We start from the raw sequence: 17,814 nt of genomic DNA on the forward strand, positions 1-17,814 counted from the left end.
TTACCTGGAAAGCCTGGCCATTCTTTTGTGATATGTTATACTTTAATTGCTCCCCTGTACTTATGTATGTGGTTGGCTTGAACGTTTATTTTATATTTGGCACCTTAGAATTCTTATAACACCTAGATCTCTGTTTTTGGAGAGAGGGTGTTATGGGGTTGGGGGCAGATGAGATGGAGCAGCTTGGCAGTGGGTGTGTCGTATGCAGAAAGCCTCCCCTTAAATACCCATGACCCACCTTCTTCAGTTACTAGTTACTTGGGTTTGGGGCTAAGTCCATTATGAGTCAGAGAAAAATGTGTGTAGGCAGGAACCAGTCAAAGCAAGGCAGATCTTAATTTTCCTGTTGCGACGGAGTTTCTCACCTTACATGTTACATGGAGGTGAGGAGCCAAGACAAGTGTGTGTAACAACTTTTAAAGACTTGAGAAATTGCTAATAATTATATATATATATATATATATATATATACCCCACCCATCTGGCTGGGTTTAACTCAGCCCAGAGGTTTTTGACTTTTTTGAGTCCACAGCTCCCTTGACCAACTACATTCTTTCTGTGGCAGCCCTGTGAGGCTCAGGAGCCCAGCTATGTCACCCCTTGCCAGCAGAGCTGGCAGCCTCTCGTTCTTTTTCTGACTCCTTCCCTTGTGGAGTGTCCCCTCTTCTCCTCTCCCCTCTCCTTCGGAGTCCTCTGGACAGCCACAGCTGCCGCCCCCTCCCTAAAGAGAGGTGCCTCCTCATGCTGCCCCACAGGGGCCTGGGAAACACCCCCTGGCCAGCTCCAGAGGCACCGTTCGCCTGGGGAGCTTGTAGCCAGGGGTGCTGCAACAAACAGCTGCGCAAGCCTTGGGGAGGCAGAGATGCAAGAAGGCATGGGGGGGAGAGGGACAGAGGCAGTGGCGTAGCGTGGGGGTGCAGGGGGGGCCGGCCGCACCGGGCGCAACATCTGGGGGGGGGGGTGCGCTCGCACTCGCAGCTCTCTACCCCTACCTGGGTCACTCACTCTCTCTCACTGCAGTGCTGGCTGTGCGAATCCGATCCGAGCCGCCGGGTCGCCGCCCACTGTGGAGGGGAGGGTGCCAGGCGTGCGGTGCGGTGCGGAGAGAGAGCGAGGGACTATCTGGGGGAGGGACAGTGCAGCGGGGGGGGGGGCAAATTACTTGCCTTGCCCCGGGTGCTGACAACCCACGCTACGCCACTGGACAGAGGCCATTGTTGCTCATGGCACCCTTGACCATCATTCAGGGCACCAAATGGTGCCACAGCACCCTGGTTGAAAACCACTGCCCACCCAACAAGCATCAGACATACATCGCAGAAAAGAGGCAGTCTTCTCTCCTGGCTTGTCTCTTGTCATGATACCTGACAGTTTGCTGGTTGCCCTTTCCTGACCAGTCTGAGCCTTTCCCTTGAAATGGTAAAGATTCAATAGTTCTTGAATCCATTGTCACAGATCTACCCCTATTTATGTGAGATGTTTATAGCATTTGAAGGATTTGTAAGTGAAAAGAACTATTGGAAAAGGTTTTTCCTTCAACTGCAGAGTAAATATCTGGGGTCATTAAGATGGCTTCAGGATTGCTCTGTGAACTCAAAGAAAGTGTCTCTTTTTTCAGGGAATATTTTATAATTTTTGAATGGTGAAGGATTGTTTTTCCTCTAGGAATTAGTTTTTATCCAAGATTTGTTGTGATACAAAAAATAAAATAAAACAAATGAGCAAGGAAAGGTACATACTGTAGTATCCACTTTCAATTCATAGTCTTTTTCACAGTCCGTTTTTCACAGACGCTATTGTCCTAGACATTGAAGGAGGGGGAGAGAGAGGTTGTTTAGGGAGGATTGTTGATCCTATCATTCTGTCGCATAGTGTCTTTGCATCAGCGTCCTCCGGGTCAGTCCTTTATTTATAATTTGTTTGTATTGGCCCTGTGAGAGATGGGAAGGTTCGTTGTGTTCAGTTGACGGCATGCGAATCAATATGGGTTACCCTGACCCAACAGCCTGCCCCTCCACAAACAAGCCACGCTGCCCTTTTTATTTATAGCACTTTTTTTACTCTCTGCCATGGCTTGGCGCCTCTGGACCTGGAAAAAACTGCAGCTTAAATTACCCTTTCTTTTAGCAAAAATCTATCATTTGCCCGATAATAAATGCTGGAAATGTAAAGAAACTGAAGGCACATTTTTTCACCTTTGGTGGACGTGCCCAAGGATTAAGGCTTTCTGGGAGATGATTTATAATGAAATGAAAAAGGTATTTAAATATACCTTTGTGAAGAAACCAGAGGCATTTCTCCTGGGCATGGTTGGCCAATTGGTGTTAAAGAAAGATAGAACTTTCTTTATGTATGCTACAACAGCAGCAAGAATACTTATTGCGAAGTATTGGAAGACACAAGATCTACCCACCTGGGAAGAATGGCAGATGAAGTTGATGGACTATATGGAAATGGCGGAAATGACTGGCAGAATCCGAGACCAGGGAGAAGAGTTGGTGGAAGAAGATTGGAAGAAATTTAAAGACTATTTACAGAAACATTGCAAAATTAATGAATGTTAGAATGATGCTGGACTGAAGTTAAGTGGGTTTTTTAGCAGCAATGTTAAGGAATATGTAAAAATGGATTGTTAACGGGTGATAATTTAAAGTTATAATATATTAAGATAAAAGGGTAAGTTAAAATTAAAGAGGGAAAGGATTTGCTGAATTAACCAACTGAATTGGAATACAAGAAGGGGAGGTGTGAGGAGGTCAGAGAAACAAGTAAATGAAAGATAATTTATGGAAAGACTGATTTGTTTTTAACTGTTTTTATTTTGTATTTTCTCTTTCTTTTTATTTTGCTCTATTTTTTCTATTTTTTGTAATATGTTGAAATGTCAATAAATATCTTAAAATAAATAAATAAATAAATAAATAACCCTCTCTTTTAATAAATATGTGTGTGTTGGGGGGGGTGGAATTTATTTAAAAACGATGCAAGGAATGTGGAATACGCGACTGGTGTTCTTGGGCCCTCCTGGTCCCCCATACCAGGGGGAAACCTGGGGAAGGGGCGCCACTTGAGCCCCTGAGGGGAGGAACTACGACTCCCGGCAGCCTTTGCGCTAGGCCCCGCCCCTCCAGCTGGCCGGCCCCGGACCGTCAGCTGCAGCTGCTTCGCGCTGGCGGGCAGCGCGCGGGAAGGAGGCGGCTGCCGCTGCGGCGCTGCTCCACTTCCACTTCCTCCTCGTGGAGGGGGGCCATGAGCTCAGGTGAGCCTCCCGGCGAGGCAGGGAAGGGGGGGGGGAGAAGGAAGGCAGGGGTCTCGCCCTTTCCCTGGGATTCAGGGGGGCTCCCGGGGGGGGGGGCGCGCCACGGAAGGGAGCAGGTGCGGGGCGCTCCTTGCAAGGTCGGCCCAAGAAGGGACAGCTTCTTGCTGTTGACGGGGTCGGGGGGCTCAGAGGAGAGGGCCGCCCGAGCCGAGAAGGGGGGCACATGGTGAGGCAGACACAGGCGTGCCCCCCACCCCCGGACCAGCCTGGGCTGCCCCACGTCCTCCCACGTTCCCCGAAACTGCTGACTTTCCTCTTTCTTTCATTTTCTTTCGCCTCAGTGAGCGATTTTATTTTTTTGAGGGGGAGGGGGAGAAAGGGAAAGTTTCTGAAGTTACGCAAAGTGGGGCTTCCAGGGAGCCAAGGACTGAACCGCGGGGGGTGGGGGCCGAGTTTATAAAGGATGAAGGTTTAAAAAAATAATCTATTGGGAGGAGGAGGTTTACAGTTGGGAGCACAGAGAGCTGCTGGATCAGGCCCAAGGACCCCCCCCCTCTAGTCTGGTGGTGGTTATATGCGTTTTGTGTTTTATGCCCCACGTTGAGTCAAAGGTTCCTGCATTGCTGGGGGTTGGACTAGATGACGCCTGTGATCTTTGGACCAAAGGTGGTATATAAATTTAATAAATAACAATTCAGTAATTGTGTTCCCGCTGTGGCCATTCAGATGCCCCAGTGGCGAGTGGCAGGGCCTGAGCATCATCTCCCCCCCCCCACCACACACACAGGCTCCCAAATCAGTCTTCTTCAATGGGGGGGCCCCAATTGCCATTCTGAAGGTAGCAGTGGACACCACAGAGAGTCTTGCTGAGGCAATGGCAAGTTGGCGTTTGGGGCTTTGGCCCCTCCAATTCCCACCCAGAAGGGCCTCTGGGACAGTCCCTGCAGGATAGACATGAGAGAGACTGATTTGTGGAAGGTTCTGGGCCTTCTTATGCCTTGAGCGGGGTGGAAAGTGGGTCTTGTGACTGGGATTGTATAAGGCTGCATAGCAGAGAATGTCACGGGCCATCTTGGCTTGAGGGAGAAAGGGTGTTGGGCCCAGCTGTGTGTTACAAACTCTGTCCTGGAAAAGAAAATGTATTGAGCCAATGCCGTTGCCAAAACTGGATGTCTAGTTGCCATTTTTGACCAAGACGGCTCTAAAGTCTTGTTTTTCAAACGATGGGCTGACTGCGAATGATTCTCAGTTAAATGTCTGGCTAGTTCAGATGAGATCCTTAAGCTAGGTTAAGAGCTTTGAAGTTTGAAAGAAGAAAAGTCACTTGATCCGGGGACAGCCCACATATCTATTGGCCTGTTCTGACCTCTTTTTCTTAATGGTGACTGCTCCTGCTCAGGTGGCACAGAAAAAGCATTTTGGTTCCAGAAATTCATTCCAATCGTGCAAATAAAATATAGAATTCTACAGGATGGGGTATTAGTGTGTGAAAACAGTCCAGGTCCAATGATCCTCAGATAGTGGAGATATCTGGTGCCATCTTGGCTCCCTGGCATTTTCACTTGGCCGCAAGTGGTCAAGAGCCGGGTGCAAAATGCGCCTGGCTAATTTCAAACACTGCTGCTCACTAAGAACTTTCTGTCGCCTCTAAAACTGCTGGAGACTCCATAAAGGCCCTTTGCACAACTCCTGCGATTCCAGCAATGATTGATGCTGCCCTTTCAAGCAAATCATGAGGGCTAGGAACATGCTCTTTCAAAAGGGGCAGCTGCTTTTTGCAGGAAGCCATATTCAGTGGGCTGTCAGTGCTTCCCTGCCCTCCTCCTCCCTAACAGGCATGGTGACAGTAATGAAAGAAGGAGCTAACTTCATTCAGCCCACCGTCCAGGGTCTCAGGAATCTGCCACCAGCAATGCAGAAGCAAAATCTCTGCCTCAGTGAGCAAACCGGTTTCTCCTTCAGCTGTGGTTTCCCCCATTAATAATATTCATAGCTATTAAAGCAGCACATGGTCCTCACTGAACAACATGCAGAACACCCAGATTTCCAATGGGAAATTCAAATTTTGATGTGGCACTTCAAAACTAAGAACCTCACATTCTCAGTGTTTTAGACTTTGTGCCTCTGAAACAGTTTGACTGGCATCAAATGTGGGAACTCAGTTTTGAATGAATGCCTAAATATCCAAGACAGAGATACCTTCAGGTATCCAAAGTACTGTAGTTTGAGATAGGTCTGAATAAAGGCAATCTACTAGCAAATGGGTACAGCTTCCTGGCAAGGCATCTTCAGCAAACAAGTCCCCAGCCCCAGTGTGTTGGTGGAATCCTGCAGGGGGCTTCCAGACCCCTTTTCTGCACCTTGTCACAGCTTTTGTAGGAGGGGGGAGAGGGGCTGGGGACCTAGCAGGCAGACAACACCATGGTGGCTCTCCAGCTCACCTCCCTTTTGAAGCTGAGCCATGCATTTCCTGGTCCGATTCAACTCTGTTGTCTTGAACTCTTGCTGCCTTGAAGTGCAGCAATTTTATGCAGCGATTGTGGATGCAAGGACCAGGTTGCCTCTGATAAGTTTAGGAAGCCAGATCTGCATGATGGAGGCTGCAGAACCGTGCCTCTATGTTCTAGGGATGCAGGTGGCACTGTGGGTTACACCACAGAGCCTAGGACTTGCTAATCAGAAGGTCAGCGGTTCGAATCCCCACGATGGGATGAGCTCCCGTTGCTCGGTCCCTGCTCCTGCCAACCTAGCAGTTCACAAGCACATCAAAGTGCAAGTAGATAAACAGGTACCACTCTTGCGGGGAAGGTAAACAGCGTTTCCGTGCGCTGCTCTGGTTCACCAGAAGCGGCTTAGTCATGCTGGCCACATGACCCAGAAGCTGTACGCCGGCTCCCTCGGCCAATAAAGCGAGATGAGCGCCGCAACCCCAGAGTCGGTCACGACTGGACCTAATGGTCAGGGGTCCCTTTACCTTTAGCTATGTTCTAGAAAGCTGACGGAGAATTATTTTTCCACTGAGCTGTAGTGCCAGATGAGGAGGAGCCTGGTGGTTGTTATCCGTTTTCAAGTCTGATCTAGCAGTCGAACTGAGTCCATTTCTGTGTTGTGTCAGATGCTGTCCCCTGTTAGGCACCTCAGAGCTTGCCTGAAGCTGGGGATGAGCCATGTAGAGAAAAAAAAAAGGGATTTAGAAGAAGAGGTGGTGGCAGTTGTGTATCCTGGGGCTGCAAGCAGGCAAGGGGCATTTTGAGGATGGGACAGACCTTTGGGTGGTTGGTGTGCGGGACCACAGCACACACAGTCACAGAAAATCTGCTGGTTTTTTTAATGGTTTATGAGCCTCTTGTGAAACGGATACCTGTCTCCCCATCTGTTGGAATACTTGCTTACCTTGTGAATAGTAGTTGGGAGAAGGGAAGACTTACTGTATTTTTCGCTCGATAACACGCACCCGACCATAACACGCATGTAGTTTTTAGAGGAGGAAAACAAGAAAAAAAAATATTCTAAACGAAACAGCGGATGTATGATTTTTGTGGTTCATGCTGTGGCCAAAGACATGTGATCTGACAGTGAGTTTGGGGTAGCCCAATGCAAAAATCCTGAGGATCCGTGTTTGTAACCACGTTTTTGCACCACTGCAGTCCCAGGCAACAGTGGGTGTGTGATTTTTTTGGTGCAAACTGTAGCCATGGACATGCTATGTGATCTGATGGTGAATTTGGGGTGACCCAGTGCAAAACTCCTGAGGATCCATGTGGATCTGTGCTTTGTAATCATGTTTTAAGTGGGGAGGGAAGGAAAAGCACTCAAGGGACAAGGAGCACGCTCTACTTCTCTCCCTCCTCCCCCCCCCCCCTTTGCGAGCTGAAAATCTTTCCTGCTATTTCCAGCAAATCGGGAGAAGAGCCGCTGAGTGGGCACAGAGAGATACAGAGAGCCTGCTTGCTTTAAAGGAGCCAACCGGACAGGAGCCGCTTACACTCGTGTAAGCGGCTCCTCTCCCCTCCCGCTTTGCTCCTTTAAAGAAGCAGGCACTCTGTCCCTCTCTCCTCCCCATTCAGCTGCTCTTCTCCCGCTGGAAACCACGGAGGAGGGAAGCATTCGCTCCGTAACACGCACAGACATTTCCTCTTACTTTCTAGGAGGAAAAAAATGCGTGTTATGGAGCGAAAACTACGGTATAAGCCTTTTTATCTGCTTATGCTGATTCCTACCTATGACCAATTTGCCAGCAAAAACAACTTGACATGTTCATGGTTCTCTGGCAAGAAATCATGGGGAAACTGATAAACCGGGTAATCTATTTATTGCTCAGCAGACTTTCCTCCACCTTCATCGTCATCTTTTATTGGGGGGGGGGGATGCTATGCTCAAGGTGGCTTACAACATAAAAAGATTTACATAATCACAGACATAAAAGAAGTAGTCATAAACAACAAATGAAACAGACCAAAAGGTACACAACCAAATTGAACAGTTTCTACATTAAATCATAAGAACCAAAAATTAATATCAACAACAGCAACAAACTCCCCCCGAATAATAGTTTAAAGGATTCAGGAGAGGGGAGGAATTGGAGGGAGAGATGTCCTCTGACCATGTTTCAGGGGAGAATGTTGTTTTTAAAAAATCCACCCAAATCTGTATTGTGGACATCCTTGTGAATGTGAATCTGCAGCGAGACTTTGCTTCCACCTAAAAGATAACAAATGTTAATAAAGTATAAAGACTGGAGCCAAGCTTCCGGATGATAATAATAATAATAAATTTTTATTTATACCCCACCCTCCCCAGCCAAGACCCGGCTCAGGGCGGCTAACAACCAATAATAAAAACAAGTTGATTAAAATACAATTTAAAAGATAATGATTAATAATAATTTATTAATAAATTAATGATTTATTAATTTAGGAATCTCCTAAAACAGCAACCCAAAGTAGTTTAAAACCCAGTACAAAAGACCACCAAATGTAGGTTTTAAAACAATAGCAAAAAAAATAAGAGCACTTACACCAGAGACCTTTTTACTTAGCTGGAAAAGCTTGTTGAACCAACAATGTTTTCAATTGTTTCCTGAAAGCACAAATAGTGGACGCCTGTTGCAGCTCAGCAGGGATTCATAATGTTTTAATAAGATTAATTGGCTGGTAAACAGGCACGTGTGTGCGGAGAATCTTCCTGGCTCCACTTGCCTTTGCAGTTCTGCCCCTTGCCTGGTTGCCTCCTTTTGCCCCAGAGCAGTGTTTCCCAAACTTTGGGTCGTCAGCTGTTTTGGGGCTACAGTTCCCATAATCCCAGGCTGCTGCTCCTGTTAGCTAGGGGATGATGGCAGTTGTAGCCCCGAAACAGCTGGAGACCCACGTTTGGAGAAACACGGCTCTGGAGGGTTTTTTAGTGCCGAGGAAGAAAAAGACTGTGACAAGCCACTTCAGTCCCCTGTTGTGTTCCCACACCACCAAATTCTGGAGGTGCCCCTGCCCCTGCCAAAGACTGTCCTCCAAACTTACCTGCTCTTTCCTCTCTCCCCGGGTACACATCACTGCTTTGCACATAACACTGTCTGCCCATTTTGCTCATTTGGAAAATTCCACCTGATGAAACCGGTTTGGTCACTGGTGGCATTTATGGGGCTGGCTGGCGGCGCCGTGCCCGGTCAACCGTGTGGCTTTTGACCAGAGCTTCCTGCTCTGTGGGTGCGTCAGGTGTGCAAGAGCCCTTAGCAGGGCAAGCCAACCAGCCGGCTGTCGACAGCAAATGGCACAGATAATCTGCGGAGCAACTTGGAGCTCCCCTGGCCTGGTGCCAGCCTGCTGCTTCCTGCAGCCGTTGTTTGGGAAAGGGGTGGGGCTGGTGGCGGATAGGTAGCACAGCCTCAGGTGCAGCTTGGCCACGTCTTCCCTTGGAATAACAGGACAGAACCCCAGGAGAAACAAGTAAGCAGGGATGTTGGGTGGGAGCAGGTCAGCCCCCAAAGAAGGTAAGAGCCGCCAACTGCTTCCCTGTATCGCAGCGGCCTTTTTGCAAGAGGATGAGAGCTGGTGAAAGGTGGAGGTGCTGCTGGGTCAAGACTGGCTGGAAGGCCAGGCAGCTTCGCTCAAGCTCTTCCGCCTTTGTCCCAAGACCCCACCTTCTGAAATAAGGAGCAATAGTCAATGAAGGAATTGGAGAAAATGTGGACTATGGCAGATGAAAATGATGGACTTTTCGGAGCTAGCCGACCTGACCAGAAGAGTCTGCGGCCAGGAGGAGGAGGAGTACCAGGAGGAATGGATGAAATTTAAAGAATGTTTAGTTAAATATGTTAAGATAATTTAAATAGAAATACTTGCAAATACCAGATTGGCTTAGGATTTAAATATGTGATGTTATAGAATAATATGTTTAAAGTTAATATGGAAAGTAAGAAAGATGTTAATTGATTAAGTAAATTTTATGAGAAATTAGTTTTGGAAAACTGTTACAATGATATACTGTATTTTTCACTCTATAAGACGCACCAGACCATAAGACGCACCTAGTTTTTGGAGGAGGAAAAGAAGAAAAGAAAAGATTCTGAATCTCAGAAGCCTGAACAACAAGAGGGATCGCTGCCCAGTGATCCCTCTTGCTGTTCTGGCTTCTGGGATAGCTGTGCAACCTGCATTCGCTCCATAAAACGCACACACATTTCCCCTTACTTTTTAGGAGGAGAAAAGTGCGTCTTAGAGAGTAAAAAATTCGGTACATTGAAATTCAGCCAGGGGGATTCGAGGAATTCACTTAACAATGTTAATAATAGCGGAATAATTATAGTTAGGATTTATGTTTGTTTGTTTGTTTATAAATTTGGAAAATCAATACAAAAATTTGAAAAAAAGAAAAGAAAATGTGGACTAGCATTGGCTTTGCTGCAAGTTCTCTGAGTAACAGAGTATGTGTGATTGGCTGCAAGGGCTTTGCAAGACCTCGGCTGCTCTCCAAGCTAATTGAAACGGGGCTTTCAAGATCTTTGCTCTTCTCCCTGTTCAATCAGACCCACTCATTCTCCTTCATAACTCAATTATTTTACAGCTCTCCCGAGACCTTGGTTCCTTTACTAGTGAGAGGGAGCAGGGGGCAGCTTTCAATAAACAAGCAAGCAAGCAAGCAAGCAAGCAAGCAAAAATTACATACCACTTACCAGAATGAGAAGGACGTGGGTGGCACTGTGTGTTAAACCACAGAGCCTAGGACTTGCCGATCAGAAGGTCGGTGGTTCAAATCCCCGTGACAGGGTGAGCTCCTGTTGCTCGGTCCCTACTCCTGCCAACCTAGCAATTCGAAAGCAAGTAGATAAATAGGTACCACTCTGGCGGGAAGGTAAATGGTGTTTCCGTGTGCTGCTCTGGTTCGCCAGAAGCGGCTTAGTCATGCTGGCCACATGACCCGGAAGCTGTACGCCGGCTCTCTCTGCTAATAAAGCGAGATGAGCGCTGCAACCTCAGAGTCGGTCACGACTGGACCTAGTGATCCGGGGTCCCTTTACCCTTTACCTTTACCTTTACCAGAATGAAAGACCCCAGAGCAGTCCTGGCTGGGATTTCAACCTACTCTTTGGTCCATAGCCACAGCAGGATGAAGCACCTTTATGCCTCTGTCCCGCGTTTAGGAACATGATCTCATTCTCTTTCTGATTGCAGACACCAAGAAGCTGCTGGGAGGCCGGCGACCCGGCTACTGTACCCTCAACCAGAGCCCCCCTAATCCCTGCATGGTAGGTACAGGGTGTGTGTGTGGGGGGGGGGGTGAGGCCTGTCGGTTATGGGAGAGAGAATGAAGGGCAGAGCTCATTTGCCTCTGCTGCGCCATTCTTAAAGGTCTTTAAACCCTGTCTGGAGGCGGTTGGAGGATGGAGGATGGTGGCTAACAGATTGAAGTTGAATCCTGACAAGACAGAAGTACTGTTTTGGGGGGACAGGAGGCGGGCGGGTGTGGAGGACTCCCTGGTCCTGAATGGGGTAATTGTGCGCCTGAAGGACCAGGTGCGCAGCCTGGGAGTCATTCTAGACTCACAGCTGTCCATGGAGGCGCAGGTCAATTCTGTGTCCAGGGCAGCTGTTTATCAGCTCCATCTGGTATGCGGGCTGAGACCCTACCTGCCCGCAGACTGTCTCGCCAGAGTGGTGCATGCTCTAGTTATCTCCCGCTTGGACTACTGCAATGCGCTCTATGTGGGGCTACCTTTGAAGGTGACCCAGAAACTACAACTAATCCAGAATGCTGCAGCTAGATTGATGACTGGGAGTGACCTCCGAGACCATATAGCACCGGTCCTGAAAGACCTACACTGGCTCCCAGTACTTTTCTGAGCACAATTCAAAGTGTTGGTGCTGACCTTTAAAGCCCTAAATGGCCTCTGTTCAGTATACCTGAAGGAGTGTCTCCACCTCCATCGTTCTGTCCAGACACTGTGGTCCAGCGCCGAGGGCCTTCTGGCGGTTCGCTCGCTGCGAGAAGCCAAGTTACAGGGAACCAGGCAGAGAGCCTTCTTGGTAGTGGCACCCGCCCTGTGGAACGCCCTCCCACCAGATGTTAAAGAGAAAAATAACTACCAAACTTTTAGAATACATCTGAAGGCAGCCCTGTTTAGGGAAGCTTTTAATGTTTAATAGGTTATTGTATTTTAGTGTTTTGTTGGAAGCCGCCCAGAGTGGCTGGGGAAACCTAGCCAGATGGGCGGGGTATAAATAATAAATTATTATTATTATCATTATTATTATGATCAACAACAAAGTTCCCTGGAAAGCCACGTGGATAAGTGAGGGAAGGAGATGGGGCGGGGGCAAGTACAGTATACCTGGTCCCTCCCCAAAGGAGGTTTTGTTGCCATGGGAACCACTTTGCTCTTTTGCCATCAGGCTAGCAACCTGGACGGTCAATTCACATCCCTTCAGGTGGCCAGATTTGGCCTGAGGGCCTACAGTTGCCAACCCTTGCGCTAGGTTGCAGTAGAATTCTTTGTGAGCTGCTATCATCACTGCAATGTAACCAAGATACCATTTAATTGGGCGACAGAAGTCATTCCCCATCTCAGGAGGAGGATGCTGGGGTCTCTCTCAAATGCACCTTTCTAAATTGCAAGGGTCCCCCCCCCCTTGTGTGTATGTGTTTGTGGAGGTCATAATTGGCATGGGCCTAAAACGCCTGTTTTTGTTCCACCCCCAGGAAGTCACAGGCTACCAAAGCAAAACATGGAAGATCATCCTCTGCCACTTTTTCTCTCTGCTGATGGTGGGGATCCCACTGATAGTTTTCCACTGGAAGCCACACTTCAAAGTCCGGGCCAAATGCAGCCGCTGCCCTCTCCACCAAGCTGACTGGGTGGTCATCCGTGTGAGTGGAATTGGCGGGTGGCGAGGGGAGAAGGCTGGGGAAAGAAGGGGTGGTGCAATGAAGCAGGTGTGCAGGCACACTTTTGCCATTTGTACCCCTAATGTCACATTTTCAGAAATGACCAAGGGTCCTGGTTATAGGGGAATTAAATATATGAATCGCTGTGGACTCAAGTGTGGGGGTAAATAACAAAATAATTGGCTGGTTGCCTAGATTCAACACATGGGGCTAGCACACAGAAAGCCCCAGCAGAGTTTAAAATCAAGCCACAACTTGTGCAGCAGTACCATGTCAGGAATATAGGTCGTTGGACCCTTTTATCCCGTTCATGATGCTCCCCTCTTTCTACCCCCCTTTCAAGGAACAGACCACACACTAAGTAAGTTTAAAATGTCTTACTTACAGATTCAAAGGTCTGATACATGTGTTGTTCCATGCAGCTTCAAGGAGAACACCAGCAAAATACTCTTGAGTAGAAAATACAGAATATGGCTCCAAACATGTGCTCTAAGCTTGGGAGCAAACTTACACATGTTCTCCTTCATTGGTTACATGGTGCAGAAAGAGAGAGAAAGGAAGTAGAAAGCTTCATTTCTGAGGGCGCGTGACCTAGTTGAGTCTAGGAACGCAGCTCTATTGTCTTAACCCCTTCATATACTAACTAGCCCTATACTTGCTAGTTATGCTTGACTGCAGTTTCCCACACTGGTGGCATGCTGCAGATTGAGCCTTTCGTTCCACGGCGAGACGATAACATCCTTTTTGAGGGTCACATTTGAAAACAAACCCTGAAGCCTCAAGGCAGTTCAGTCAGGCTTGTCGAAGTCCTGACCCCGCTCCATGCGGAATGTGGCCCTTGAGGGGCTCAACAATTCTGAGCTTCCTTTGTTTGAGGGAGTTGTACCCTGCCTTTCAATAAAAAAAATCCCAAATTTAATGTGCACAATAAAGCAGATTTAATCCATGCAATTCAAAAATATTCAAAAAGGTACCAAAACCCGTAAAAAAACCCACACATTACAAGCAATTCTTTGCTGCCTGTCTGGAAACTGAATAATTTTTTTGTGGGGAGGGGGTATCAACAGAGTGTACATGTCCCGTGAGCTGTGTTTGGTTTGGTGAGTTGCAGATTGATGCCCTCCAACGTGGGGTTGGACTAAATGACCTTTGAGGTCCCTTCCAACTCTTCCATTCTATGATTGCAGGTGTCTGGGAGGTTTAAAGCTGCAGGTGTCAAGCCCCCCAGGAAAGAACTGGCTAGCTCTTTGATCAGGATTAGGGCCAGCACCTCAGTCCTGTTCTCCTTTCTTTGATTCTGTGAGCCAAACTCTTTCCCCACAGCTGAGCCAAGTGCCCTCTGTGCTTCTCTTCCAGGACCAATTTGGCCAGTATTTCACAGCCTGTGTCCGAACAGAGCAGATGGTAGAAGGCAGGTGAGTGGAGGCGTTGGGGGCCACTCTTTCCTGGTCTTGAATTTGCAGAAGATATGAATGAATCAGAAAGGGGCTGGGGGACATGCAAACTGTTTGTGCCCCACAATAAGTGTCCAAACTCTGGGCCTTTGGCCTTGCAAATGAGGACCTGAAACATATAAATGGCATTGCAGCAGTTCCAACTTTCAGTGGGTTCACCCCACCCTGTAAAAGACCCTCTCCATAGTGTTAGAAACTCACATACAGTGGTGCCTCGCAAGACGAAATTAATTCGTTCCGCGAGTTTTTTCGTAGAGCGAGTTTTTTCGTCTTGCGAAGCACCACGGCGGGGAGGGGTGTGGAGAAGCAGGGCAGCTGCCACAGCCAGTACGTTGGACTCACCCGCGCCTTGTGGCCACCGTGCGACGCGGCTGCTGGAGGGCGGCGGGGCTCAGGAGCGCGACTCCGGCTGCAACGGCTCTCTCAGAGGAGCGCGCGAGGGCGGTGGGCAGTGGCGCGAGGCAGCTGGAAGGTCGGCCGTCAGCCAGAAGGTGGGAGGGAGCTGGAGGAGCGGGGAAGCGAGCGTGCATGCGTGCAGTGCGCGTCGCCATGACATGAGAGGCAGGGCCGTTTCGTCTAGCGAAGCAAGCCCTTAGGAAAATCCGTCTTGCAAAGCACCTCAGAAAACGAAAAAACCCTTTTGTCTAGCGAGTTTTTCGTCTTCCGAGGCATTCGTCTTGCGGGGTACCACTGTATATAGTCTAATCGCCAAATGGCACCTTTAACCTAGGTTATGGTTGCCGCAATGGAATGTCTAGTTCAGGCGTCGGCAAACTTTTTCAGCAGGGGGCCGGTCCACTGTCCCTCAGACCTTGTGGGGGGCTGGACTATATGGGGGGCGTAATGAATGAATTCCTATGCCCCATAAATAACCCAGAGATGCATTTTTTAAAAAAGGACACATTTTACTCATGTAAAAACACGCTGATTCCTGGACCATCCGCGGGCTGGATTTAGAAGGCAATTGGGCCTTAGTTTGCCTAGTTCTCCCCCCCCCCCGGGATATCATCATCATCATCATTTCTATACCACTTTCTATTTTAAAGAACTAATCTCAAAGTGGTTTAAAACAAGCAAGGATAAAACAAATTCACGCATCAAGGAAAATATTTCAGATCCTTGATTAAGTGACGTTTTACTTTCCCCAGTTGGCAACCTGGCATCTGTAGGATGTGAAACACAAGAGCAGTCAAGTACAACATTCCTAGAGTGAACATGTTTACACATGGGGAGGGATGTTTGTCCAGCCAGCAGGTAAACTTCCTGTTTCCTTCTGGGCTGGGACAGACTTCCTCTGCATGTGACTAGAGGTGGGTGTGGCCTCACCTGTGCAGGTAATGACAAAAGCACAGGGCAGGGCAGCCATCTCTCACTCTTTCACCACATGCATCGAAGAAACAACATCTACTGAGCCAAAGATGCCCTCTTGGCTTCCAGCCAAGAGAGGACAAAGGGACTGTCTTCTTAAGAGATAGATTCCAAGCGTATGCTACTTCATTAAGCTAAGTCTGCCTTCTGGGATCTGATTGTGAACAGAATGTCAGTAAACTCTTTTTATACTTTTGTAGAAGACTGTGTCGTCTCTTTTATTTTATGAGGGAATAAGGGGAAAATACCAGAACAGTTATTATAGAGGCTTCAGTGAGCCTGAGCAAACGCATCCGCTGTGAGTTTAAAAGGGGGAATGTTACTCTGCTGAAATTGTGGAACTTGTTATCACAAGTTGGATAAGGATATAATCAGACAATATATCCTCTCCTGTATCCCTGAAAATTCCCACAGCATCCAGACATCTCCACGTGGTTGCAGTTGGACCCGTGCCAGTTGCAAAACGTGCCTGGAGCCTGGCTAACACTGCCTCTTCATTGAAACCCACCCCCAATGCCTTGTTTACATTGATAACGCAGAGTCCAGATCAAGGTTGAAGTCATTCAGCTCATACTGAGAGAGGCACACTCTCTTTTGTTACGACTGCATGCTTCAGCATGACTGGGACTTACTCAGGAGAAAATGCATTTGGAGGCTAAACCCTCCTCTTCGAAGAGGATGAGATTCAAACTGAGGTCTAAGCTCTGTGCTGTCTCCTTTGCCTCTTTCCCTCCCTCTTCCTGCAAAGCCTCGAGTACGGAAGAGACGGTGGAGGAGACAGCATCGCTGTGGGTGTGTTTGAGGATGAAGATGAAAGTCGAGACACGATTGGGCTCCATCGGAAGGAGGAGGTCAGTTCAGCCCCTTGCAACCCACGAACCCAGAACCTCTCGGTTTGCCTGAACCAGCTGCATAGGTCCCTGGAAAACCCCCAAGTATCCTCCCACGTTTTCCTGGAACCCCAACCTGCGCCGCCTCACAGGCATGCTGTGAGCCAAAAAACTCAGATGGGCTTCCAAGTGCCTCTAGGTTTTATATTTAAATATGCCCTTATCTCAGCTTGAACCCTGCAAGGTAGTCTGAGAGCAGCAGTGGGGAACAAGAGAGACTTGCCCAAGGCTGCCCCCTGAGATGCCAAAGCTCTCTCAAGACAACCCCAGTGTTAGAAACTGGGATAGAAAAGCTAGGAGCCAAATGGATCCTGGGACCTGGGTTGTGGGTGCCAAATCAGAACGTCTAGTCGCCTTCTAAAAATATATATACCGTATTTTTCGCTCTATAGGACGCACCAGACGATAAGACGCACCAAGTTTGGGGGGAGGAAACAAGAAAAAAAGAATTCTGAATCTCAGAAGCCAGAACAGCAAGAGGGATCTGGCTTCTGGGATAGCCTCTTGCTGTTCTGGCTTCTGGGATAGCCGCTGAAGCCTCTCCTGGGCAGCGGGATGAAGGCTCCCCCTGCCCGGAAGAGGCTGCACGCGGGTAAGCTGCCCTCTGTACCTTCCCCCATCTCCCGCAAGAACCGCGTGCTCTTTAAAGGGAGCGTGGTTCTTGGGGGCTTTTCTGGGAGGTGGGGGAAGGGACAGAGTCGCACACTCTGTCCCTTCCCCACACTTCCTGTAAAAGCCGTGCGAAGCCTCCGCAGGACAGCTGGGAGCCTTTGTCCCTCTGCCCTACGGAGGCTTCGCGGGGGCTATCCAAAAGCCAGAACAGCGAGACGGAGCGCTGCATAGTGCTCCCTCTAGCTGGTCTAGCTTTGCGCGAAGCCTCCACAGGGCACGGGGATGAAGGCTCCCCGTGCCCTGCGGAGGCTTTGTGGGCTGTCCCAGAAGCCAGAACAGTGAGATGGAGCGCTGTGCAGCGCTCCAGCTCCTTGTTCTAGCTTTGGGCTCAGCTGCGCAAAGCCTTCAGGGCAGTGGGGTGCCTTCATCCTGCTGCTCTGCAGAGGCTTTGCGCAGCTAAGCCAGAAGCTAGAACAGCGAGACGGAGCGCTGCGCAGCCCTCCCTCTCCCTGTTCTGGCTTAGCCGTGCAGCCTGCATTTGCTCCATAAGATGCACACACATTTCCCCTTACTTTTTAGGAGGGAAAAAGTGCGTTTTATAGAGCGAAAAATACGGTATTTTTATTTATTTTTTTGCTGCCGGGTGAATCAGGGAGTCTCAACAGCTGATTCATACGTCAGCATGGCAGCAAAAAAGATGTGTCAGATCATCCGACTGCAGCCAGGCAGGTGGATATGCTTCGCGCCAAGGTTCATGCCTGGACATCTTCATCCAATCGCAAAAGGCTGGTTGCCAGTTGCAAAATGCAACAGGTGCCCGGCTAATTTCAAAGGCTGCTCAGAGCTCCTTGCAGCT

General features: G+C 48.7%; 1 protein-coding gene across 4 annotated transcripts in view; it reads left to right on the top strand.

The window, feature by feature from the left end:
* The first annotated feature begins 3,114 nt into the window (after positions 1 to 3,114).
* The window catches only part of ATP13A2 (ATPase cation transporting 13A2), a 43,828-nt gene continuing 29,128 nt past the window's right edge, over positions 3,115 to 17,814 (top strand). Inside the window, exons 1-5 of one of the 4 annotated variants that reach the window (XM_083453761.1) lie at positions 3,115 to 3,259; positions 10,924 to 10,997; positions 12,449 to 12,616; positions 13,991 to 14,049; positions 16,205 to 16,307. In XM_083453761.1, the coding sequence (XP_083309887.1) occupies positions 3,250 to 3,259; positions 10,924 to 10,997; positions 12,449 to 12,616; positions 13,991 to 14,049; positions 16,205 to 16,307 (414 nt within the window). In that variant the 5' untranslated portion in view covers positions 3,115 to 3,249. Of the gene's footprint in view, positions 3,260 to 9,098; positions 9,199 to 10,923; positions 10,998 to 12,448; positions 12,617 to 13,990; positions 14,050 to 16,204; positions 16,308 to 17,814 lie in introns of those variants that run through there. The other 3 variants (XM_083453762.1, XM_083453763.1, XM_083453764.1) reach the window with 3 other exon arrangements.

This window comes from Podarcis tiliguerta (genome assembly GCF_965153285.1).
Source record: "Podarcis tiliguerta genome assembly, chromosome: 8".
Taxonomy (NCBI): Eukaryota; Metazoa; Chordata; class Lepidosauria; order Squamata; family Lacertidae; genus Podarcis; species Podarcis tiliguerta.